General features: G+C 46.8%; 1 protein-coding gene across 1 annotated transcript in view; it reads left to right on the plus strand.

Annotated features, from left to right (window-relative positions):
* CSMD2 (CUB and Sushi multiple domains 2) overlaps positions 1–25764 on the plus strand; it is a 507359-nt gene that overhangs the window by 430028 nt on the left and 51567 nt on the right. Inside the window, exons 36-47 of the mRNA XM_030220011.1 lie at positions 2341–2437; positions 3467–3571; positions 6780–6898; positions 9243–9312; positions 11754–11870; positions 12461–12670; positions 13030–13218; positions 15600–15777; positions 17746–17891; positions 21370–21450; positions 21962–22075; positions 24646–24834. Coding sequence (XP_030075871.1) covers positions 2341–2437; positions 3467–3571; positions 6780–6898; positions 9243–9312; positions 11754–11870; positions 12461–12670; positions 13030–13218; positions 15600–15777; positions 17746–17891; positions 21370–21450; positions 21962–22075; positions 24646–24834 — 1615 coding nt within the window. The remainder of the gene's footprint in view (positions 1–2340; positions 2438–3466; positions 3572–6779; positions 6899–9242; positions 9313–11753; positions 11871–12460; positions 12671–13029; positions 13219–15599; positions 15778–17745; positions 17892–21369; positions 21451–21961; positions 22076–24645; positions 24835–25764) is intronic.

Consider the following 25764-nt stretch of genomic DNA (forward strand, 5'->3'; position numbering starts at 1 on the left):
TGATTTGTTGTTTGGATGTTACCTGTCCTTTATGTTATGGCTTTTCTTTTCTGATAGTAATTTTATGTTTTATTTCATTGTACTCCGCCTTGATTTGCTTTAGTGACTAGGGTGGTTTAGCAAATTTGACTTGAGTTCTTTTCTGTAGAGCCACTAGGTGGTTTGTGATTTGGGGGTTGACAACACCCCACTATACAGGCGCCTCTGAGCTGCACATCCAATGTCAACTTGTAACGAAGAGATTAAAGCAGCAAGTCGTGCAAAGTCAATGGAATTGGGACAACTAAGTAATGAAGATCTCCCAGGCACAACCCCTCCCCTACCCCAATATTCAGCAGTATTTAACCGGTCAGAACTGCTGCTGACTGGTTAAATAGCGCTTAACCGGCTATCCCCCGCTGAATATCCCCAGTTAGCAGCTAGTAGATAGCTGGTTATATCGCCCGATATAACCGGTTATCCGCTGATTTTTAAACCGGTATAGTGGCCATATTTGGCCGTGTGAAAACATGGGATTTTTTTGGCCAGTTTAAAGGTAACCAGCTAAGTCTGAATATCAACTTAGCTGGTTATCTTTAAACTGTCAAAAAATAAACCGGATATTCAGTGGCGGTCACTGGAAACAGCCCAGCATTGACTATCCATGCTCAACGCTGACCGTGGGAGTTATCCTGTCTAACTCCTGCTGTCTGAATATCAGCCCCACTACATAGGCGCCGACTCCGTGGGTGCTGTAGGTGCTCGAGCACCCCCAATATTTTAACCTGCAGTCGGTTCCAGTTCCAACCCCAGCTAGCCCGACCTGCCCTCCCTCTTCTCCCTCAACAGTCCTCCATCCTCGCCTTCCTGATGCCCAGAATTTAAAACTCATCTTACCTCAGGTCCACGCAGCAGTGAAAGGCGAGCAGGCTCGGCTTCAGCCTTCCCTTCTCTCTCAGTTCTGGTCCCGTACTCATTTCCTGTTTCCGGGAGGGTGGGACCAGAGCTGAGAGAGAAGGGAAGGCTGAAGCCGAGCCTGCTTACCTTTCACTGCTGCCGGGACCCGAGGTAAGATGAGTTTTAAATTCTGGGTGGCAGGAAGGCGAGGACGGAGGACTGTTGTGGGAGAAGAGGTCGGGTTGGGACTGGCACTCTGAGGAGAGGGAGGGCCTGGAACTCTGAGGAGAGAGGGTCTGGAACTCAGAGGAGAGGGGGGCATGGAACTCAGAGGAGGGGGGGCTAAAATGGGGCAGGTGGTGTTTGGGCGAGTTACTGGACATGGACGGCAGGGGAGGGGAGAGAGGAGAAATCGCTGGACATGGAGGGGAAAGGAGAGAGGAGAAATCGCTGGACATGGAGGGGAGGGCAGGGGAGAGATGAGACTTGTTGGACATGGATGGAGGGAGGGGAGAGAGGAGAATTCGCTGGACATGGTTGAGAGGAGAGTGCAGGGGAGAATTGTTGGATATGAATGGAGGAGGAGGGGTGAGAAGGGGGGAAATGCACCACCTGTAAAAAAAAAAAAAAAATTCAGCACCCCTAATCATTTTGAAAAGTTGGCTCCTATGCCCCACTGTGTGCGCATAACCCCGAATTCGAGAAAATCACAGGCCCAAATTTGTGACTCTTTTGTGCAAGTTCTAGAATAATAATGAGCTGATAATTGATGTTAATGAGCTGGTGAAAGTGTTGATACCTAAAGTTAGGACATAAATGTGAGCTCACGCCAGTGTTCTATAACGGTAGTTGAATGCACAACTGCAATTAAAGAATTTGTGCTTAGTGCACATCATTTCAGAGCCCAACTTTAGATGACTTTTTGAGAATGACCCTCTAGTGTGCAGTCATTAACGAGAGCACACCTCATTCTGGAACAAAGCAAAACAAAAAAATCAACACTGATGGGCTCCAGCTGCCCATCTCTACCGTCCAGACATTCCCTGGAAGTGCTGTGCCTGAGCAGAATTACTCATTTCTCACAAAAGTATCATTCCCTTGTATTGGGTCTGGATGGAGGGCCAGACTGGATAGGTCGTATGGTCTTTATCTGTGTCATTTTCTATGTTTCTATGTACAGAGGATCTCTGAGGGAGAGGAAGGGTTTGTAGTGATTAGTAGTTGGGTGGATGGACAGACTGGATAGGTCGTATGGTCTTTATCTGTGAGAGGATGTCTGAGGGAGAGGAAGGGATTGTAGAGATTAGTAGATGGACAGACTGGATAGGCCGTATTGTCTTTATCTATGTCATTTTCTATGTTTCTATGATCTCTAAGAGAGAGGAAGGGATGATGGCGGGGATGGATTGGCAGACTGGATAGACCATAATGTCTTTGTCTCATTTTCTCTGTTTGCCTTCTCAGATCCAGGTGGTGAGCTTTGTAACGGAGCAGAACTGGGATTCCTTGGAGGTCTTTGATGGGGGAGATAACACTGTGACCATGCTGGGAAGTTTTTCAGGTAGGAGTTTGCAAAATTCACTATACAGGTAGCAATTTTCAATGGCCATGAGATGCAAAGGGTGTATGTAGTTTTGCAGCATGCACTTGCTCCTTATTTTCAAAGAGAAACTACCTTGGTAGGGCATAGAATAGTGCATGAACTTTTAGAAATCCCAGGTATGTGTTTGCTGTTTTAGTCCCTCTAGCCTAGCAGACTTAACTTTTTCTAACATGGCTAAAAATGCCCACGTACTTTCAGCTGAGCATTTGGGTAAATATACAGGAAGATGCATAAAGGGGATGTGGATCAGTACTCAGACAGCCACAATGCATCTTTCTGTATATTTACCCACAAGTAGCCAGTTTTGGCTCAGGCCCAAGCTGATTAAGTGCTGCTGAATATTCGCAGTTAGCCTGGACCAGCAATGTAACCGGCCGGGAGCCCCTCCGAGCTGTTTAAATCGCTTTGAATGTCGGGCGGGTTAGTTTATAGGGTACCAGCTGCCTCTGTCATTTTTGTTACCCATATATTTATTTCAATACTTATTATCCCGAAAACATTTTCAACTTGTTGAAATGATTTCTTTTTCTTTTTTGGCACATCCTGATACTGAGAGGCATCTTCCTTAAGAAAAAGCTCTCTTTAGCTGTTCCTTCCAAATCCTCAGCCCAAACCAAGCAGATCAGAACCACTTGGGCCTTGGAAAGGATGTGTGACTTTGTACCAGATTTCAAAGGGAAGGTAGATGCGTATCGTCCCTTTGAAAGCTGCCTCAGGTCTGCGCGCCTGCTTTTCGTGGAGAAGTATTTGAAAGTTTGCCCACGTTAATTTTCAATTCTGCCCAAACACACCTCTGGCAGAAACTGTCCCCAAAATGTATCTTAAAGTACTCACGTTATGGAACACAGAGCGTCACTTTTAGGCGGACTGAGGGAGCAATGTTTTTATACAGTTTCATTTAGCCGTGTAAATAGCTTTGGAAAAGAGCAAAAGTGGTATTTCTTTTTTCTCTCTCTCTCTCTTTCTCTCTCTCTCTCTCGCGTGTAGGGAGTACAGTCCCCGCCCTTCTGAACAGCACTTCCAACCAGCTCTACCTGCATTTCTACAGCGACATCAGCGTTTCAGCGGCAGGATTCCAGCTGCATTACAAAAGTAAGAGTTTGTTGGGTGGCATTTTGAAACGTGGTCTGTTCCGCACTTGAATATAGATAGAGGACTGCACTGACTATACAGAAACCGTGGTCACTGCTAGTAGCTCTGGGCTCTATTCAGTAAACGGCAGCCAAATAGACTATAAAGAACCTTTCGGGATGAGCGTTCTTTACCGAACAGCTTTGGTTTCCCACTTTGGGTACGAAGACTTAACACCAGCTGAAACCAGGTGTAAATTCTGCTCCATAAGATGGGAGTGGAATTGGCGGTATTCTGCAATATTGCGCACAATTTTCAGGAGCGCCCTTGACCCGCCTGTGCCCCTCCCATGGCCTCGCCTCTTGCAGCCGGTATCCTGTAACTGGTCGCTTAAGTGTATTGACTGCTTCGGCTCCATTTCGGCGTTTTGCATCCATTGGAACGTGTTTCCACACCAAACGTTGGGCACCAAATTAACGCCTAGCTGTAGGCGCAATTTATAAAAATTTCCCCGCATATGTACAGCGGTGACATTCAGCTGCTGGTCACAATGTTAAGACCTAAATGAATCCAGTTCACTACAAGTTCAAGTGCACTTCCGTAACTGGGGTCCTGCACGTGCAAATTTACGTAACACTGGCACAATTACCCACCAAAGGAAAAAAAAACAGGGCACCAATATGCTGTTCTGTAACAGTGCACGTGACATAATGCACGAATGCAAGGAGCTTAAGCATGGGCAGGACACCGGCGTGTTTTGCGCTTATGCGCGTAGGTCACAGAAAGCTGCGTTTCTGTGAATGCAGTTACACTGGATCTATAGTGGTATATGAATGTGAGGCACTGGGGTTACAAATCTGGGTACCCCCCCCCCCCCCCAGTGGCTGAATTTCACTGTGTAAATGTATAGCTAGTCGTGACTCTGCCCTGATAGCACCTCTAGAAATTCACAGACCGAAGACTTAAACATTGAACAGTAGACGCTAAATCCGCTTGAATATGGGGTCCTGTGTGTTTACATAATGCACAGAACAAAGCAACCTACATGCACCGGGCTCTGATGAATAAGTAGCAAAGCAGAAGAAAAGCAGCCAGACATTAGTTCTGACAGGAGGAAATGCCCATAGCAGGGAGACTGGTTCCCTGGCTTATCGGACCCTGTTAGGATCACACTTCCCATAATTCTGTTTGTCCTGGCCAGTGCCAGAACTCACTGTATCCTATATCCAGCACAAGGTCTGAAAAAAAATGTTGCAGCCTGAATGCTAATCCCCGTGGCTCTAATTGGTTTAGGGGTTTACTACCTGTAAGCATTTTTCACTGACATCAGCATAGATTTAAAACTAATCAGCAGGCCTCAGCTGACCAGGGTCAAGACCTTCACCTTCTGTGCTGTCCATGCCTCAGCACAGAAGCAGCTCTGATTTCCCTCCTAGTAGGGAGGGTATCTCATAGTGAGCCCTTCCGGAGGGTTCTAGCCTGCAAATGTTGTATCAGACTGAAGGCTCCAGATGTCAGAGCAGGAGAGAAGGTTTAGCCCTTGGGACTTTGCTGGAGGTTATCTCTCCCTGGCAGCTGTTGGTGTGGAGTGTGAGAGAGGCTCTGGCAGTCTCAGCCAAGCCCCGGTGAGCATGAGGTGACAGCAGCTTGAACGGCAGGGAAGACAAAGAATGCACAAACAGGGGAGCCAGACACCTGATGCATGAGCCCAGGATGCTCGTCAGCCTCCGATCATCCTCCTCATTTTAATTGTAGCCCAAAGGGAGACAAAACTGCAGAGAATTTCATGCTGTATTCTGCCGAGAAGCTATCAAAGAGCAGATCTATCGCTGTTTCTCAATATAAAGTGATAAATTCATTCCATAATTGAAGGGAAAAAAACCTCCTTCCCTGAAAGAGGATAAATTACAGATGACAAAAATAATGTTCTCTTTATAGCGAAAGCGTGACTTAAATAAAGTGGAGATATTCAGGCGTGAGATGATTGGAATCTCTCTCTCCCACACACATGGGCAGGCAGATAGGCTGGGGGAACACAGGGTTTTAGCCGCAGCCTTGGGCTTTTGATTATTAGAGCAGAAACAGCTCAGACACAGCTAGGGCTGCCCCTCCATTGCTGCTGAGGTGGGCTGCTAGCTGACCCCTTTCTTCTCCTACCGTGGACACATCCCTGGTTGGCCTACTGTCCTGTAGAATGGTAATCAAAGGTGTCCAGGCTGGGAACATGGCTAAGCCTGTTGTTTTCTTCCTGACTGCTCTTTGCTAGCTCAGGGTACAGCAGGCAGCATGTGAGGGTCTGGAGGACCTTCTGCTCTTTCAGGGTTTCTAATAGCTTCACAGATTTACAGATGATGCTCCCTACATGTGTTGTGATGGAGTGGAGGAGTGGCCTAGTGGTTAGGGTGGTGGACTTTGGTCCTGAGGAACTGAGTTTGATTCCTGGCACAGGCAGCTCCTTGTGACTCTGGGCAAGTCACTTAACCCTCCATTGCCCCATGTAAGCCGCATTGAGCCTGCCATGAGTGGGAAAGCGCAGGGTACAAATGTAACAAAAATAAAATAGATACTATTGGAGATTCTACATGGAATGTTGCTATTCCACTAGCAACATTCCATGTAGAAGGCTGCGCAGGCTTCTGTTTCTGTGAGTCTGTCAGACTCACAGAAGCAGAAGCCTGCGCAGCCACATTGGTGATCTGCAAGGGCCGACTTCTACATGGAATGTTGGAATAGCAACATTCCATGTAGAATCTCAAATAGTAGCAACAGGGGAGGAGGAGTGGCCTAGTGGTTAGGGTGGTGGACTTTGGTCCTGAGGAACTGAGTTCGATTCCCACTTCAGGCACAGGCAGCTCTTTGTGACTCTGGGCAAGTCACTTAACCCTCCATTGCCCCATGTAAGCCGCATTGAGCCTGCCATGAGTGGGAAAGCGCAGGGTACAAATGTAACAAAAAATAATAAAAATGTATTCACCTTATACCCAGGACACACTACTGGCATCACAACCCAAAAGCATTGCATTGCATAGTGATTGTAGTCATACAAGAGATGGTGACATGAGGGGAGTAGATATTTTTCATGCTATTCTTCCCCTCTTAGCAGGGCCCCGTGGGTTTCTGTTTCTTACTATTCATGTTTCTGATATGTCCTTCCTCATCCTCCTATCTTGGAATTTTTATCTTTAATCAATGCCTGCTGTAACTGTTGCCTCTTTCTTCCCTCTTCCAGCTGTTGGACTGTCCAGCTGCCCTGAGCCTGCTATGCCCAGTAACGGCTTGAAGATGGGCGAGCGTTACTTAGTTAACGATGTGGTTTCTTTTCAGTGCGAGCCAGGATACTCACTCCAGGTACTGTCCAGTGCATAGACACCCCTCTGCCCAGCTGTCTACGTCAACTAATCCCCAAGGATCAAAGGTAAATGCGGGCGCTAGAGGCCGCTAACACCAGACTAGCGCTCACATTTACCTGCGCCCCCATGATCGTCAGACAAATAGCTCAGAGCTCGTTTAAATTAAAGAACAGCACTCTGATTGTAGGGGCAGAATAGCACTTTAACCCTACACCAGCTCAGAGCTGACATTGGGGTTAAGGCTCTGTTCCTGCCCCTCCCCATCAGACTCAGGCAGCCCGGGCTGTCACCGTGTCCTGGGGGTCCATTGGCCTCCAGACCCCCCTCCAAAAGCAAGGCCCTGGTGGCCTAGTGCCCCTCAAGCTCCCACACCCCCTCGGGATGGCCACATGGGGGACTGGAGGTCCATCCAGCCCCCCAACTCCCCCCCCCCTGACATGAGGACACGGGGGCTTAGAAGTCCAGTGGATCTCCAGCCCCCCTACTCCTTCACACACCTAAAAAAACATACTTGGTGGCCCAAGTGGGCTGCTGATCCAACCAGTCCCTCCCTCTCTGTTGGTCTGGTGGCCAACCTGCCCACCCCCCCAGTACCTCTGCATTGGAGGAGGGAGTACCACTTCCTCCTCTTTCCAGCACCACCTTCAAAATAGTGGTGCCCTGCCTTGCCTAGTGCATTCTGGCATGTGCTAGGTGAGGCTTTCCTTCCATAGATGGGGGGGGGGTGGGGGTCGGGGACCCTCCTGTCTCGTTGACCTGTGGGGTTGTGGGAGCTTGTCTTGCTGACCTGGGAGATTTGCGAGCTTGGGATGGGGGGGGGGGCACTAGGCCACCAGGGCCTTGCTTTTGGAGGGGGTCCGGGGTGTTTGACTGCCAATCCCCCTGCACTTTCCCAGAATGATCAATGCTTATAATACACTTAAATTTGAATGCTATTAAGCATTGATCATTGGGAGTTAATTCCCCACGCTGTTCCGGTGCTATTTTGAAACCGCGCGAGAAATTGATCATCGGGGCACTAGCCTTTAATTTAAAGAAAATTGTAATGAGAGAGAATCTCCTCCTGGAACCACCTAGTTCCCAAGCTGTGTTAGGTGTTTAACAGACGCTTAACATGCCGCAGGAGCAGAGCCCGTTAAATGCAAAGTAGGGTTGGACCCATAAAGAAAAAAGGATTCAGTGTAGTTTTACCATACTGTGCTGGATCATATTTTAGTGTTTCTGGTCCATCTCTGCTTTGCATTTGCTGGTTTCTTGGACGTTACCTCCCTCTTCGGCAGTGCACATTAAATTCCTAATGTGGGTGTCATTATCTGCTGCGTAGGCAGTTAACATGGAACAGTTAATTATGCTCCCCAGCGATATAGCTAACTGCCATTCCATCGATACATGGAAGCAACCAATGCCAGGGGTTCGTGGCACCTCAAGCGGTGGAATTGTCCCCAGCTGTTACTGCTGAGGTTTTGCACCTACCATGGGTTGTTAACATTTCTGTTAGTGTATTATATGGGAGGGAATTGGGGATTTAGCTCAGGCCCTTTTCACTTGTAGCTCAAGGTGAGTTACATTCGGGTACAGGAGATTATCTCCTAGTCCCCGGAGGCATAGGCGCCCCGTATAAGAGGCTTGGGGAGGCTAAGCCTCCCCAGCCCAATCGTCGACTTCCGCTTGTGGTGGAGCCCACCCTCCCGCCCGGCGTATTTTCATCTTTTATTTCCGTGGCAGCGACGTCAATGAAGAAAAAGACTACAGGCTCACCGCCAGCTTCTCCCTTCTCTCTGCTCTCGCGGAAACAGGAAATGCATCACGGGACACTGTGTGCAGAGAGAAGGGAGAAGCTGGCGGCGAGCCTGTAGTCTTTTTCTTCATTGACGTCGCTGCCACGGAGCTTATGGAGGTAAGCTCCGCCCCCTTTAGCCTCCCCAAACAGTTGGGCTACCGACCGTCTATGCCCGGAGGGTTCACAATCTGAGCTTGAACTTAGGCAATGAAGGATTAAGTGACTTGCCCAAGATCACAAGGAGCAGCAGGGGGAGTTGAACTGGGCTTGCTGGTTCTCAGCCTGCTGCTTTAACCAGTTTTTAATGTGGTTTATGAAATATGTGTAAAAAAAAAAAGTACATTCTTAGTCCACGTAAACAGTTGCACAGTGCAGTAAAGCTGTACTTTTTCAGAGAAGATATGCGTGTGGCTCTTTCACTGCAGACCCCAGTTACATGGCATCTCTGCCCCAAAGCTAATATATTTCATCCCTTTGCATTTTGCACCAGTTTCCTTAGTCACTGGCCCCAGATTGAAGAAAATATTCCCACCTCATAAACTCTCTTCTCTCTTTGCTACAGGGTCACTCCCACATTTCCTGTATGCCTGGGACAGTCCGACGGTGGAACTACCCTCCTCCCTTGTGCATTGGTACGTTTTGAATTTCGAGGGCACGGAAGAGGATGCGTGTGTAGCAGTCCTGTGAATCATGAGGGGACGGGACGCTACAGGCTCAGATTCTCCTGTCATGTTAAGGGAAAACTTAAAGGGCTTTGAAAAACGCGTTCTACTTTTTTTCAGTGTTCTCCAACTCTTGGGTTCCCAGGGAATAAGCTGGTTTCTAATTCACTTTGAGGTAAAATTCGAGAAAGGTCAACTATAGTTAGGTGCCAAACAATTCCACGTGTCTTGAATATATGTAAACCACTTTGAACGTAGTTGCAAAAACCTCAGAAAGGCGGTACATCAAGCCCCATTTCCCTTTCCCTTTATAGAATACCAATGTAAGTCCCCATTTTCACGCCTAGCTTTAGGTGCAAGCACTTTCGCAGGCTCAAAGGCTGGTGTAAACGCTCACGTCTAAATACTGGCAGTTAGGCGCAGGGCCGCCGAGAGGGGAGGCAGGGGGAGCAAAATTCCCCGGGCCTCCAAGGGGGGCCCGGCGCCGGAGTCAGGCTGCCGGCGCTGCAGTCCGCGGTCTCACCTGCCTGCCTCCACGGCTCCGGGCCCCCTTCATTCAAAGCAGCAGTCGCAGATAGCGTCTCTTCTGGCCTTCCCTCCCTGTGTCCCGCCCTCACGGAAACTGGAAGTTACATCAGATGAGGGCGGGACACGGGGAGGGAAGGCCAGAAGAGACGCAATCTGTGACTGCCGCTTTGAATGAAGGGGGCCTGGAACCGTAGAGGCAGGCAGGTGAGACCGCGGACTGCAGCGGCGGGGGGGGGGGGGTGGAAGCGGGGCGGCCTTGCCCCGGGCCCGGCCTAGTCTCTCGGCGTCCCTTGTTAGGTGCCTACATGACAATATTCTATAATATCGCGCCCCTGACCCGCCAGGCTCCTCCCAGACCCCTCCTAGGCCCCTCCCAGGTCCATGCCTTCTTTAGAGTTGCACACCATAGAAATTAGATGCTAGAATAGTGGCATAAGCCAGTTACATGCAGAGCTACAAAGTTTTTGTCAATTAGCATTAATTAACAAATTAAGTCATGTGTATAAATGACCCTGTTCTATCACTGCGCTGTCCAATCGCACCCCTAACTTTGGGCAGCCATTTGTGGGTTTGGGCTTTGTTGAATCAGCTGTGATCCCTTCCGTCTTACAGTTGCGATTACAGTTCATTCTTATAGTCCACAGTAACCGCCTACAAAGTTAAGAGAACCCGACAATTCCTGGAGAATTACAGACTTACAACATAATAAAAATGTCGTAAGCAAGTGTGGTTTGAAAAGCTTTCTAAATTGACCATAACCAGTTAGAATTCTTAGCTGAACTGGCAAATCGTCCCAAGTCCAAGAAGCAGCTTAAAAATGAAAAAGTTTCAGAAAGAACCAATTTTTAAACGGACGTTCTTCGGACTTGGGTATTGTAGCATGAAAAGATTTCTGGATACTCCAGATCTACCATTAATTCCAGCAGATACAGTGAGGGAATTACCAAATCAAATATCGATCACACAAGAGTCCGGTTCTTTTCTTCCTGCCCTTCCCAGGACGGGGCCAGCTCTGAACATCGCTGTAACTGTGGTTCCGTGTCTTGCTCAGTGACAGAGGAAAGTTTTGAATAATCAAACAAGAGAAAAAGCAGGGAGTGCTCAGAAGAACTGACTGGGGAGGGGGGGGGGGGGAGAGAGAGCACTTCTAGGAACAGTGCTCCGAGATCAGAAACAGAAGAGACTCCTTTGAGATAAAACTATTTCCTTCTGTACCTCTGAACCCAGCGCTCAGCTGAGGCGATGCACAGAACGTATTTCAGTGGAGCTACTGCCATCTTGTCTTGCCATCTCTTCCCCAGCATCGTTCAGTCCCCTCCCCTCCTCATTTCTCCCACTTAAGGTCATAGACTCGGTGCAGCTTCTCAGCCTCCCACTGCTCAATCCGGGGGGAAAAACAGCTCCAGGTAAGGAGCCTGCAGTCAAAACCCCACCAGGGAAAGCCACTGGGAGGCTGTCAAGCACAGGCCGGCAGCAGCGAGAGGGAGAAAATAATGACAATAATTATAGCTATTTTGCAAAGAAATGCTTTGCTCTAAGCAAGTGTAAATGTTTAATATTAATATTCTGTGTTTTATCACTTCATAGAGGTGGTGTTTATCCACTTTTTTTTGCGTCCTCTCCAAGGAAGTTACTTAAGGCTCCCGCGGCTCTGCACTGCCATCCTACTGTTTAATCACAGAGTAATTATATAACACCGAACAAGAGAGGAAAGGCAGTCACGGGGAAGAAATGGGGGTGATGGCTGATAGCGGCCAGACGCCAGTTCAGTCATGTGACTCATTTGCCTACTTGTGGGCAGAAAGACATGGCCAGGGAAAAAGCATTCTCCTTCATACAGGGCTTCCCCTGCTCCTCTCTAAAACCTATAATTTTCCTTCTAGCTCAATGTGGCGGCGTTGCTGAGGACCTGGAAGGGGTGATTTTGAGCCCTGGCTTCCCTGGAAATTACCCAAGCAATATAGACTGCACCTGGAACATTCTGCTGCCTCTGGGTTTTGGTAAGGCTGGCGGCCCCCCCCCCCCCCCCCCCCCCCCCCCGATAAAAATGTTATCATACGTGCTAAGCAGATACAAGTCAGCTCAAATCCCTACAGCTTAAAGCCCAGTAAATCAAGCTCAGCATTCACCCAGGAGAAGAGCGGACACTTGGTTTGTGAGGGGAACCCGAGTGCTCAGAGGTTGGCTCCTGCTTTCACACCTGAGCAGGACACAAAATTGCAGGGAGCTTATCCCTGTTGCTAGACGGATGGGGTGTGAGTCTACAGGACCTGTGGCTCACCTTTCTTTTTGTCTATGCTCCATTTTACAGTCTTTAGGGTCTGCACCTCTCTGTTTAATTACTTGCATTTGGGGTGATTAAACCCATTGCAGCTTTGCTGTCTATCACGCTGAATCGTATACTAATGCACACCAAGTCCCCAGCACCCATCCCAATAAAGTTCTTGTATTTACACAAAGAAGCCATTGTTACTAAACCCCGAAATGTGCCGCCATCCCCAACAGGATCTTCTCTGCCACTGCTCCAAGTTGAGTTACTCTGCATTTCTTTTTTTAACCCTTCCCCCCAACTCTGCCTCCCAAAATACAGGTGCACATATTCAGTTTCTGAACTTCTCAACAGAGCCCAATCACGACTTTGTTGAAATTCGCAATGGTGCCTATGACACGAGCAGCATGATTGGAAGGTTCAGTGGTGCAGAGATTCCGAGCTCTCTGTTGTCGACCTCTCATGAGACAACCATCTATTTTCACAGTGATCATTCCCAAAATAAGCCAGGGTTCAAACTGGAATACCAAGGTAAGCATGGCTCACTGGTTGAATGACTATAACTCCGACCTCAGAGACGAATCTCCACAGGCAGGTGGACCTTATTCAGACAAGCAGAAATCGGAGGCATGGCAAGCCTGAGTAGCTCTCTATTTTGCCCATGTGAACAGTTTGAAAGAAGTGTCTGAATCCTAGATTGAATAGTTTGTGGCAGAATTACTTGGCCGTCCGTTGAGTAAATAGCATGGATAGGAAGTTGCTGTCTAGAAGAGCTTATGGAGTATGTCTGAAGAAAGAGAGTTTGCACAATGAAGGACAGTGAGAAGAGGAGGTAGGATTTGCAGGGTCACCATTACTGAGTCGAGTATGTGTCCGCTGTTTCTCTGCAGCCTATGAACTCCAGGAGTGTCCTGACCCAGAACCTTTTCCTAATGGTGTTGTGAGAGGAGCTGGTTACAATGTAGGACAGTCCATTTCCTTTGAGTGTCTACCTGGGTACCAGCTGATTGGCAATGCTGTGCTCACCTGTCAGCATGGAACCAATAGAAACTGGGACCACCCTCCTCCTCGATGTGAAGGTATGTGTGTGAATGAAGGCAGTGATGGATCAACGATGAGCAGAGTTATTCACCACTTAAATTATCTTTATATCTCATTTTTATTCGGATAACTTTATTAGAGATAGTTATCCATTTAAACCTAGGACACGTTTCTCCATTGACGTAAATATAAGTTAAGTGAATAGCAGGTGACGACCACTTCTGTTTACACCAGGGAAATATACAAATGACACAGGCTCTACTGCAACTCATGGCTTCTGCTTTTTCCAGGGTCACTCTGATACCAGTGCCTGCTCCCCTAAACTCTATATTACAACCCTTTAATATTTATCCCTTGGAAAGTTTGATACAGATTGTGCACACAATTTTGATTTCTTACATGGAATCCTTCCAGTTGATGAAACCGTGGATTTATTCATATGTGCTATTGGAAGCTTATGGAATGATACATAACTCCAATTTTTATAGGGATCCTATGACTGACAATTAGGAATACCATTGTCAAAGGCTGTCCACATAGCCAAGGAGACTCCCACACGTTCTCTAGACATTTTTCACAGCATTTACATATTCATCTGTTTTGTTTGGAAGGTTCCTTGTTTTGAAGGGAGCATAGTTGGATTTTGCCCTTACAAAGAAATGTAGGGATCAGCCACTAAGGTGGAGGAGCAGAGACCGCTCCGAACATCACAAGTCAAACAAAGGAGTAGCATGGTCAACAAAACACATCCAGTAATGCCAGGCAGATGAAAGTAGTCATATGCACAATTAATTCTATAAAATAGACGATGTATAAAAATGATGACTCAACATGGCACTGTGTTTCAGCCAGAGTGCCTGCCTCAGGAGACTGTATATAGATGAAAAACCCAAATGTAGCAAAAAGGCTTCACAAAGATGCTAAAAGTGGATGCAGTCTTTAAAAAGACACTGGCCAAAACATGGTGCCGTGTCATCAGTGCCGTAGCGAGGGCGACTAACACCCGGGGCGGGTCGCCGCTGCGCACCCCCCCCCCCGGGTGTAGCACGCCCCCCCCCTTGGCGCGTGCGCAACCCCCCCCCCCCCCGGGAGCGCATTCTTACTGGCATAGAAAGCGAGGGACGGGTGGGAGGGCCGATCCACCCTGAGTGCACGTCGCTGGGAGCTGCGTCGGCTCCGCTGGTTCCCTGCTCTCTCTGCCCCGGAACAGGAAGTAACCTGTTCCGGGGCAGGGAGAGCAGGGAAACAGCAGAGCCGACACCCCCCCCCAGCGGCCCCTCCCTTCCTACGCCACTTCGTGTCATCATCATTTTTATACATCGTCTATTTTATGGAATAAATTGTTCACGACTACTTCCGTCTCCCTGGCATTATTTGCCCTTATAAAAGGGGCAGTTTTATGGACTTCTTGTATAGATGTCCTCTGATAAAATTATGCCCTGGGTATAGGCAGGCAGGTGGTGTAAAATCTCAGCACATTCTCTTTACAGTTGCTTCCTGTCTTTAAGTGGTAAAGGATGGCATGAGGGAAAATTTTAGAAAGCAAGCAGAGCCTGTAGTCTGGCAGAGCTGAGTCCTCAAACAGCAGGGGCAGACTGACAGTGGTCTGGGCCCCTGGGCAGTAAAGGTAATTTGGTCCCCGCTGCCCCCGCCTTTGTTTACATCACCCTCTCCCCCCCCCCCTCTCCCCCCCGCACAATGCAGCCTCCCCGGGCCTACTTTGAGAGGCTTTGGGGCTCTAGTGGCCTTTTCTGGGGCAGGAACGAACCCCACTCTATCCTTCCCGCTGCCACTGCTCCATCCTGCACCACTGCTTGTTCTTAATGGCTGCCAAGACTTTCTGCAGTAGTCTTGTGGGTCTCGGCAATCTAGGCAACCATTTTGGCGATGCATCAGTGGGCAGGAAAGATGCCACTAGACTACCAGGATCAGTCCACCCCTGATCTGCAGGTATTTTGACCCAGTAGGAGATGCCTTTGTGCTGAATTCTCCTTCCCTTATTCACAGTTGGCTTGGTGAACCTAGCGATTTAATTTTACAGCAGATGTTTTCCTCATTCTCCACCTTTCTCTCCCATCATTTCCTGTTTCTCTTCCCATCCTTACTTTGGTGACTGTTTCTCTCTGTTAATGAAACTCAGAACTGGTAAGTAGAGGTCTTCCATTCCAATTTATTAACAGTTTGCTGACATTTAGTGAGAAGGTTCTAAGCATCCAAACCAGCCAAAGATTTGAAGTGTTCCTGGTACAGACAGCGAGAAATGGGAGGAGATGGCTGGAGATTAACAAGGCAGAGTTGACTGAGCAGACTGAGTGATCAGCCTGTATTTATGGTGGTGCTATTTTTTCTTCATAAAACACTGTTCACTTTTCTCATCTGTTTTCTTTGTGTCTTCTTCTGCTGTGATGACTGTATGCAGTTCCATGTGGAGGAAATATCACATCTTCAAATGACACCATCTACTCCCCTGGCTTTCCCAGCCAGTACCCCAGTTCTCAGGACTGCTTGTGGCTGATCACTGTACCCAAGGGGCATGGGATCCATCTGAACTTCACCTTACTGCAGATGGAGCCATACAATGACTTCATTACAGTCTGGTAAGGGGCTTCTAGAAAATGAAACTTCTGACGTGATCTAAACCCTACCGCCTTACTGTACACAAAGCTGAAGCACCGATAGTGGGGGGGGGGGGGGGGGGTGTGCCTGTGGCTCTTGTTTTAACGAAGGCTGCGGCAGCTCCTTCTAAGGTCTTTGGGCTTGCAGACTTGGTACACACAGAATTTACTGTTTCTCATGCAAAATTGTTCCTTTGTGATCACCGGTTGTGTACGTTGTTCTTCTACCTAAGGTAAGAAATAGAATGAAACAGAGAAAAGAAAATAAGAAGATACCTTTTTTAGTGGACTAACGTAATACATTTTTTGATTAGCATTCGTAGCTAACCTTTGTTCTTCACATCAGAAATAAGCAAATGTTGATAAATAACAGTATATGTAAATGAAACACCAAAATATTCCAATGACAGTCTCACAGGAAAAGGGTGAGTTAGGTAAAATGAGAAACAGGGGGAGCTGGGTGGATGACAGATAGGAAGAGATGCATGGAGGGGCATAATCGCAGGACGTCCCCGTGAAGGGGAGGGGAAACCCGTATTATCGAAACAAGATGGGCGGCCATCTTTCGTTTTGATAATATGGTCGGGGACGCCCAAATCTCAACATTTAGGTCGACCTTAGAGATGGTCGTCCCTGATTTTCGGCCATATTGGAAACCGAGGACGCCCATCTCAGAAATGACCAAATCCAAGCCATTTGGTCGTGGGAGGAGCCAGCATTCATAGTGCACTGGTCCCACTGACATGCCAGGACACCAACCGGGCACCCTAGAGGGCACTGCAGTGGACTTCAGAAAAAGCTCCCAGGTGCATAGCTCCCTTACCTTGTGTGCTGAGCCCCCCAAAACCCACTCCCCACAACTGTATACCACTACCATAGCCCTTAGGGATGAAGGGGGCACCTAGATGTGGGTACAGTGGGTTTGTGGTGGGTTTTGGAGGGCTCACATTTACCACCACAAGTATAACAGGTTAGGGGGTTGGGCCTGGGTCCGCCTGCCTGAAGTGCACTGCAGTACCCACTAAAACTGCTCCAGGGACCTGCATACTGCTGTCATGGAGCTAGGTATGATATTTGAGGCTGGCATAGAGGCTGAAAAAAATATTTAAAAAAAATTTTTTGAGGGTGGGAGGGGGTTAGTGACCACTGGGGAAGTAAGGGGAGGTCATTCCCGATTCCCTCCAGTGGTCTTCTGGTCATTTAGAGTACATTTTTGTGGCTTGGTCATAAAAAAAGGACCAAGTAAAGTCGGCCAAGTGTTCGTCAGAGACGCCCTTCTTTTTTCCATTATCGGCCGAGGACGCCCATGTGTTAAGCACACCTCAGTCCCGCCTTCGCTATGCTTCCGACACGCCCCCGTCAACTTTGGTTGTCCCCACGATGGAAAGCAGTTGAGGACACCCAAAATCGGCTTTCAATTATGCCAATTTGGGCGACCCTGAGAGAAGGACGCCCATCTCCCAATTTGTGTCGAAAGATGGGCGCCCTTCTCTTTCAAAAATAAGCCTGATAGTGATAAGAGAGTGACAAAGCAGTAGAATTTTATGGTTTATAATGGCCTAGAAAACCCAGATCTTTGTTAAGTCCTGTCTGGTGGGTGTCAAAATATTTAATCATTCTGACTTCAAAGGTCTTATGTTCCTGGATTGTCTTGCAGTTTCCCTTTAGTATTCTTGCCATAAAGTCATTGATATAGTCCTCACCACATTTGGGCAAAAGCAAGTCACTTAACCCTTCATTACCTCAGGTAGAAGCTTAAATCGTGAGCCTTCCAGGGAAAGGAAAATACCTCCTGTCCCTGAATGTAACTCACCTTGAGCTACAACTGAGAAAGATGTGAGCTAAATCCAAATCCCTCCCCCTCCTCCCTTTTACTTGAGTGTACTCAGCATGTGTATTCTGGAAGGACTGTTCACTCATACATGGCTCTGTGGATGACTTGTGTCCTAGGGATGGACCTCAGCAGACTGCTTCACAGCTGGGTGTTTTCACTGGCAGTGCCACCAAGAAATCAACGCAGAGCTCATCTAACCAGGTTCTACTCAAGTTCCACAGTGATGTAGCCAATGGGGGACTTTTTGCCATCTACTTCTATGGTAAGTGCCACAGATCCTGTAAGTCAAGGATGGGTTCTCCAAACCATGTGATCTGGCAAAGGTAGAGAGTGGGTGGGACTTCCGAGGAGCAAGAAACCAAAAGAAGATGCTAGACTGTGATTAAGAGAGCAGGAACCTCTCCAGGCTCTCTGGGGTCAACATTCAAAGTGATTTAATAAGCCAGAAATGACTTCTGGATGTTAAATCACTTTTTCGGGGCACTTAACTGGATAACACCACTGAAAATATCCGGTTAGTGCTCAACAAGGAACTGGCTATCATGGGGGCATTCCAGGAGCGAAGACAGCACTTGGCCATTTAAGTGTCGATATTCACCACTTAACCGACCAAGGCAACCACATAAATAGGACCTAGGACCACATAAAAGTCCATGCTATCTTTGTGGTAACCCATAACCGGTTAAGTGGTGAATATCTCACATAACTGACAATGAGTTAGACAGCTGTGGAAACCTGGAAGTTTGATGCCATTGCCTGGACATGGCCTAGCATTGAACTTCCAGGTTTAACATCAGCAGTGTTCAGGAAAATGTTGATAGACACCAGTAGGGATTCTAAACCCAGTTCTCAGGACACATCTAGCCAGTCAAGTTTTCAGGATATCCATAATGAATATGCATGAGAGAGATTTGCATAGAAGGAAGGTTAGTGCATGCAAATTTATCTCATGCATATTCATTGTGGATATCCTGAAAACCTGACTGGCTAGGTGTGTCCTGAGGACTGGGTTGAGAACCACTGTCTAATGGCTTCTCCAACTTCCAAGGACTTAAAGGAAGTCACCCAAGTTGAGAGGTGCAAGAACAATTTACTGGTTTCAAGTGAACATGCTATGCTATGCTATATTTGTCTTATATACCACTCAATTGTCCATGATGGAACTTCTCAGCAGTGTACAGCTTAAAATAAAATAACTCTTCTCTTGAAGAGGAAATTACAAATAATAAAAAAAACGATCAGTCCTCTAATATATGCTTCTTTCAAACTCAAGAATCGCTAACATTAAAACTCATATATATATAAGTTTTTTTTAAGTTTCCGGAAAAGAAAAAGTGATATCACCTATTTTAGATCTTTAGGCAATGAATTCTAGAGTCTAGCTCCCTCGACTGAAAATAAAATATCATGAACAGACTTATAATATACATTTTTAATGACGGAAAACCCAGACAAAAAGTCCTAGAGAAGTAAAGTTTACGACCTTGAGACGGAAACGTCAGTAATTCCCCAAGTCCCTCAGAATTTAATCCTTATAAAGATTTATAGATCTGCATACATTTTTGAACAGTCAACCAACGTAAATCATTCCTATCAGGAGCGCTTCTATCAGATCTCTTCAAACCAAAGATCAATCTTGCCGCCATATTCTGCAGAAACTGTAAACGTCTCTGAAGCCCAGCCGAAACGTTATTATAAAGAGAGTTGCAGTAGTCCAGTTGAGGAGGCAGCACTGCCTGAACTATAATTTAAAAAGTGCTCTGATATAACGAGGACCTAATTGCTCTTAACAGGGCACCTCTGCCTTTTATGCTGGTTCCTGCACTTCTGTTCTATTACAACCCCATCTTCTCTCCTAGAAGCCCTTGTTTCAATGTTAATCGATCGCTCTTCAGACCCATATTCTGTAATTGCATTGAGAACTTACAGTCAGAGTCCACATTCTTCATGACTCAGCATTTTCCATGGGGGGAGGGGGGGTAGAGGGCAGAACTCCCACCTGTTCCTTATTGCAATAATCACATCTTCATACCTAGTCAGCCCTTAATCTGTCATTGCCTTCCATAGAGCTCAGAGGTATCTTCCACCTCAGTCTCTGAACTCCAATTCTTTCCTTAGACTCCAGGGGAACTGCCTGAGCCACCCCATCATTCCCCTTCATAGACTCCAAAGGGATCACCCTACTAACCATGTCTTTCTATTCCCTAAAGTCCAACGGTGTCTTCCAACTAACCACGTCTGCCACCTCCATAGACTTCAGCAGTATCACCCTCCTAACCAGGTCACTCACTCTCGGAGATTAAGAGTATGTACAGTCTTTGAATTATCGAAAGTTACAAAGGTCTCCTGTCTGGATGGGAGGAGTGTAAGGATACTTTCTTTCTCATCCCTGGCTAAATTTGACTGTTTTTGTGCAGTGTTACAATCTTTTAAGGGAGTGATTATCAAGCTGCATTTACCCTCATAAAATCTTTTGACTACACGTGCTTACGTATCTACATCATTAAAAAAGCCAGTGGTCTCAGCACAGAGCATCAGAGCTATAAAGAATTGAGTGGCAGGTGTTTTTTGGGAAGGAAGGTTTGCAGTCCAACAGTAAAGAATTCGGGGTTTGTGGTTCAAAGTAAAATTCACCTACACTTTGGGGCAGGAGCTCTGGCATACATGAACTGGTCTCTGTCGAGTGTGAGTGGTTGGTGAGTGTGGGGTGCTTATTTACACACACGCCACTTCCAGAAAAGTGTTCACCATGGTTCCCAAAAAATGTGAACACATTTACCTGCATATACAATAAAACTCAAGTTCAGTAGTGAGCACATCTGAGTAATCTATCGATGACATCAAAAGCTTTTTAAAACATATCAACCAGACATCCTACAATGAAAAATAATTGTCTGTAGAACCGTTGATATTGATTTTTAGTATTTTTATTATTTGGTTTTTTATTATTAATCTGTTGTATAATGGAATTTGATTATGGAAAGTATATTTTTGTTTCATTTGTTTTAAAATAACTATATTACATTATAAACTATATAGGACTTCCCAGGATAAGACGATATACAAAACCTAATCTGATTTTATAAACTATTTCGTCTGAGGATTTTCCATGAAGATAATACAGAAATTTTAAAAAAAAACTGAAGTAAACGCAGGCCACTGTGTTCCTTATGGGGTTAAATGGGCAGGGCAGGAGGCTTCGTTTTTGAAATGTTTTCTCCATGTCTCTTATGCAGGTGACAGAAACAAAAAAAAAAGGCAAAGATCTGCCACAGAAATGGCAAATCAAAAGAAAAAAAGCAGATCAAAACAGACAAAAAAATAGAACAGGAGGGTAACAGAAGAAGTGGTTTATTACAAGTTACCCGACGTGGCCACGTTTCGCCCTCAGGCTGCGTCAGGGGTAAAAAAACTAATAGGGGTAAAAAGCAAAGTGAACCCCTAAAAGTAGTCCTACAACCACCTTACATAAGTGCTTCCCAAGCTTACTCAGCAAACTTCACAATGCTATGTTGTCAACATAGCATTGTGAAGTTTGCTGAGTAAGCTTGGGAAGCACTTATGTAAGGTGGTTGTATGACTACTTTTAGGGGTTCACTTTGCGTCTTATGCAGGTGAGACAGGAGTTTGCAGCAGTGGACCTTACAATCTCTTCACGAGCTGTTCTCTGTATCTAGTATGATATAAATTGCAAATGAGACATTTATTGCATTAAACAGAATCTCTATTTTTCTTTGCAGCTTACCCGCTCAGCAAATGCCATCCTCCCACTAATGTCCCTAATGCAGAGATTCTTACAGGAAACGAAGATTTTAAAATAGGTATTTTGCTGTTTTGACGCAGTGTTACTTTACCTCTGGGCTTTCAGATCCAGCTCACTGTTCACTGGGGAGGCTCTGAATGAGCCCTTAAATTCTCTCACCTTGTCTGGGACTCACACTAGCATTAGAGGTGTTTGATATATCCATTATTTTAAGGAGTTTGTTTGCAAACAGGGATAGCAAAACACATTATCAGGGAATGATTTTAAACAGCTGCTCCTCCGCCTGACAGAAATTTAGGATTCCCCAGGAAATATAGCATCCGAATTTTGTTTGCAATGATTGTCCCCTACAATCAAATACCCAGAATGTCTGTCTGCATTAAGGGCTTCTTTTACAAAGTCAGGCTAGTGATTCCTGAGCGGCACGTGAGAGGAAGCCCGTTCAGTTCCTACGGGCTTCCTCTCATTTGCCGCGTGGGAATCGCTAGCGTGGCTTTGTAAAAGAAGCCCTAAATGTCAGTGAAGACAAGAACGTCATGATTATAGCAGATTCCTGTTTCCTTTTTCAGGTGACATTGTGAGGTATCGGTGTCTCCCTGGCTTTACCCTGGTTGGAAATGAAATCGCGACGTGTAAGCTGGGAAGTCACCTGAAGTTCGAAGGGCCACCCCCAACTTGTGAAGGTAACTACTTTAAATGCCAGTGGCGATCCTAGGTCGGCTGCCACCAGGGACGGATCGCTGCTGCGCACCCCCCCCCCCCAGGTGCAGTGGCGCCCATCCCCCAGGGTGCAGCACGACACCCCCCTGGTGCAATGACACCCCCTTCCCCGGTGCATGAAGCCCCCCCCCCCCCTAGTGCATTCTTGACTGCTGGAGGATGCAGAGAGCAGCCAAGCACCTGTCGGCTCCACTGGCTCCCTGCTTCCTCTGCCCCGCAACAAGAAGTAACCTGTTCTGGGGCAGAGGGAGCAGGGAACCAGTGGAGCCGACAGGCGCACGGCTGCTCTCTGCACCCTCCAGCAGCGTGCACCCGGGGCGGACCGCCCCCATCGCCCCGCCCTTCCTACGCCGCTGTTAAATGCACACAGGTACTGGAGGGATTAATTAGATCTGAGAGCTAGAGTCTCACTAGGGATCCTGAAGAGGCCATTATAAAAAAAAAAATTGCAAGAAAAACAGGCACTGGATCAGATCACTGCTTGTAAGCAATGCGCCAAGCACAGCAGCTAGAGGAGTCCCTTCCTTTACCTGCGTTGCCTGGAGCTTGGAAGTTCTTTATGTCAGATCCACAGTACGTCTTCATCCCCCCCAAAGACTGGTTTTCACTGAGGGTTGTCAGGATACAGTTAATAAATATGTACTAGACAGATTTGCCTGCATAATACCTTCGTTATACAGCGTGTAAATCTATTTCATGTATATTCATTGGTGATATCCAGAAAACCCAACCCGCTTGTGGACCTCAAGGACAGGAAGTGAATTGTCAGCACTGCCCCACAGCCCCTATGAACTGTCACAGCTGTTGGCCTCCTGGGACACAGACCCGGACACTTTCCTGACTGTCACAGACTGTCTGCGATTCCCCTGATGGCAGAGGATCTGCAGACAGTTGGCTGAAATATAAATCAATGTATCACAGGCTTCACCCTTTCTGTGTCAGGCTGCAGTGGAATCCGGTGTTGTTAGAGACTGGGGGCATTGCTTTCCTGCCAGCCTTCTCTCTGCCCCTCCAAGCTGCTCTATTCTAGGAAGATTTCTTACCTTTAATCTTCATGGAATATGTATCTGCAGCTCTCTTGCAACAGTTTTACTAAAACCCAGCAGGCAAGAATTAGGGTCTTAGCAAATTCACCAGCCTCAGGTATAACGCTTAGGTTGTAAACCCTTCTGACAAGAGGAATAACTGTGTGCAACCCTCCTTGGAAAAATGAGTAATCAAATCCATTAATCAAAGAAGTCCAAGTCTGGCTGTGGAAATATAACTGTTATACGCTGAAAACAGGCTGACTGCGCAGAACTTTATGTGAGGTGCTCAGTGGAGGGGGAGGGGGGGGGGTTCCTTGCCTTTGGTTCTATTGCTCATTCAGGCCGAAGGGTTACAATCCTGGTATCGTGTCACACCTGTCTTTGGAGCTTTCTTTTCTTTTGTAGGGTTCGTGTGAGCGTTCCTGACCATACACAGTACAGTAGGGCTGCACATCAAACACAAAGATGTTTTGATGAATGCTGTTATATAAAAAGACTTGTAATAAACACAATACAGACAAAAGACATTGTTTACCAATCACTCGGCACCTCCGAGTGATCTGCCAGTATTAAAAAGATCGGCCGCCCCAGGGAGATAAGTGGATGATGTATCCCATGGGTGACAATGGCAAAACCAGTCTGATTTTCAGACCGTCCCTAATGAATATGCATGAGAGATATATTTGCATAGATGGAGGTTATGCAGGCACATATCTGTCATGAGTAATCATTTGGGATAGCCTGAAAACCCAGCTGGTTTGCATCTTTTCAGGATTGCAGTTTGATGCTCCCGATTATCCACTTAACGATATGCTCAGTATTTAGTGAATTTATCTGTCCTGGTAAGCTTGAACATATAACTTATGTAGTTAAAATTAGGACTGCTATTTGTAAGTCCCCAAGGTGGATAAATGTATCCATTCAGCAGCTGAGTATTGCTGCTATACGGGCTCAATTTAGGCCGTCCCCCTCTTTTATTAAACAGAGGACCAAAACGCATGAACTCCATACACACTAATAGAAATGCATCAATACACTCTCTTCTGAATTCTCTTCCCCTGTATTCTCTCCATACCTAAAATCTACCCACAAATAAAGTTGTCATACCCTAACGCCCTCTTGCTATTATTCGATCATCCTGTCATTTCCCCAATGTCACATTCAATAATTTTCATGCCCCAAAGATGTTTTGACTTGACTTTGTCTTCCATAACTCTTCACAATGTAACCTATAATCGCATTGTAACAAACTGTATTTCCATCATTCACAATGTATTGTAAGCCACACTGAGCCCGCAAATAGGTGGGAAAATGTGGGATACAAATGCAATAAATAAATAAATACACTTTGGACAATGCATTAATTTATCCATGCAAGCTTTAGGAATTGGCAACCCAACATTTTAGGGTATTGACCCCTTTGTGTATAGTAATAGAGTGGACTCAGGACCCGTATTTCCGTGGGGTGGCTGGATGGTGGTAAATCCCTGTTTCCCATCTTTCAGTTCAGTGTCCAATGAGTGAGCTCCTGACAGACTCCACCGGCGTAATCCTGAGCCAGAGTTTCCCTGGGAGTTATACTCAGTTCCAGACCTGCTCCTGGCTCATACAGGTGGAACCTGGCTACAACGTGACCCTGAGCATCGAGTACTTCCTGAGCGAGAAGCAGCACGATGAATTCGAGATATTTGATGGTAAGCGATTGCTGGTATGACGGAGAAAGGGTCCAGCGCAGGCACACCAGACTTTACTTTCTGAAAATGAGTCCAAAAGCTACAATTAAATTTAGGATTTTGAGGTCAAATGTAAAGAAACAGGGCTGGCTGAAGCCATGAGCCAGGCGAGGCACTAAAATGAGATTGGGGGAAGGGCATCAAAGCATAAGTTGGCTCAAGGTGGCACAGCCTCTTCAGTTGTTAAGGAGGTAAAAATAAGCCATAAACAACTTGTGAGACTCGTAGGTCGGGGGGGGGGGGGGGGGGGGGGGCTCTCTTTCTGATAGTTGATAACAAAGCTTTTATTTTAGTCATGAGCAGGGTACATTTCAGACCAGGTAAAATGCATTCGATTGGGCTTCCAAGACAGGCACACTTTGAGCCTGAGTGAAAGGAAGGTATTCGTGGGAGGCAGGAAGAGAAGAAACAATGTACATAGATTTGGTTTTCTAATGAATCCTTCTTGCTTTTCAGTTCAGTTTAGGCTGAAGAAATACTTAGAGCCATTTTCAAAAGGAAAGTGTCCATTTAAAAGACTTTGCGGGTCATATTCAAAAACCCATTGAGCGGCTAAAGTAACCAGATGGACCTTATCTTTACCCGAATATTCAGCAGAATGTAATCAGCAAGGATGTTGCTGAATCTCTGGGTAACTTTCAAACTGCTGTTTCTGCAGACCAAACAGAGAGCCTGCCCCATGGTGTTATCCAGTGGCGTAGCTGCGTGAGGCCAGGGGGGGGCCTGGGCCCCAGTAGATTTGGCCCTGGACCCCCCTGCCGACGACCCTCTCGACCCCCCCCCCTCCTGCCGTTGCCTGCCTTTGCTGGCGGGGGACCCCAACCCCCGCCAGTCGAGGTCTTCTTCTTCCCGCAAAAGGCTTCCTTCTGTTTCTGACGTCCTGCATGTACA

This window comes from Microcaecilia unicolor, chromosome 11 (genome assembly GCF_901765095.1).
Source record: "Microcaecilia unicolor chromosome 11, aMicUni1.1, whole genome shotgun sequence".
NCBI lineage: Eukaryota > Metazoa > Chordata > Amphibia > Gymnophiona > Siphonopidae > Microcaecilia > Microcaecilia unicolor.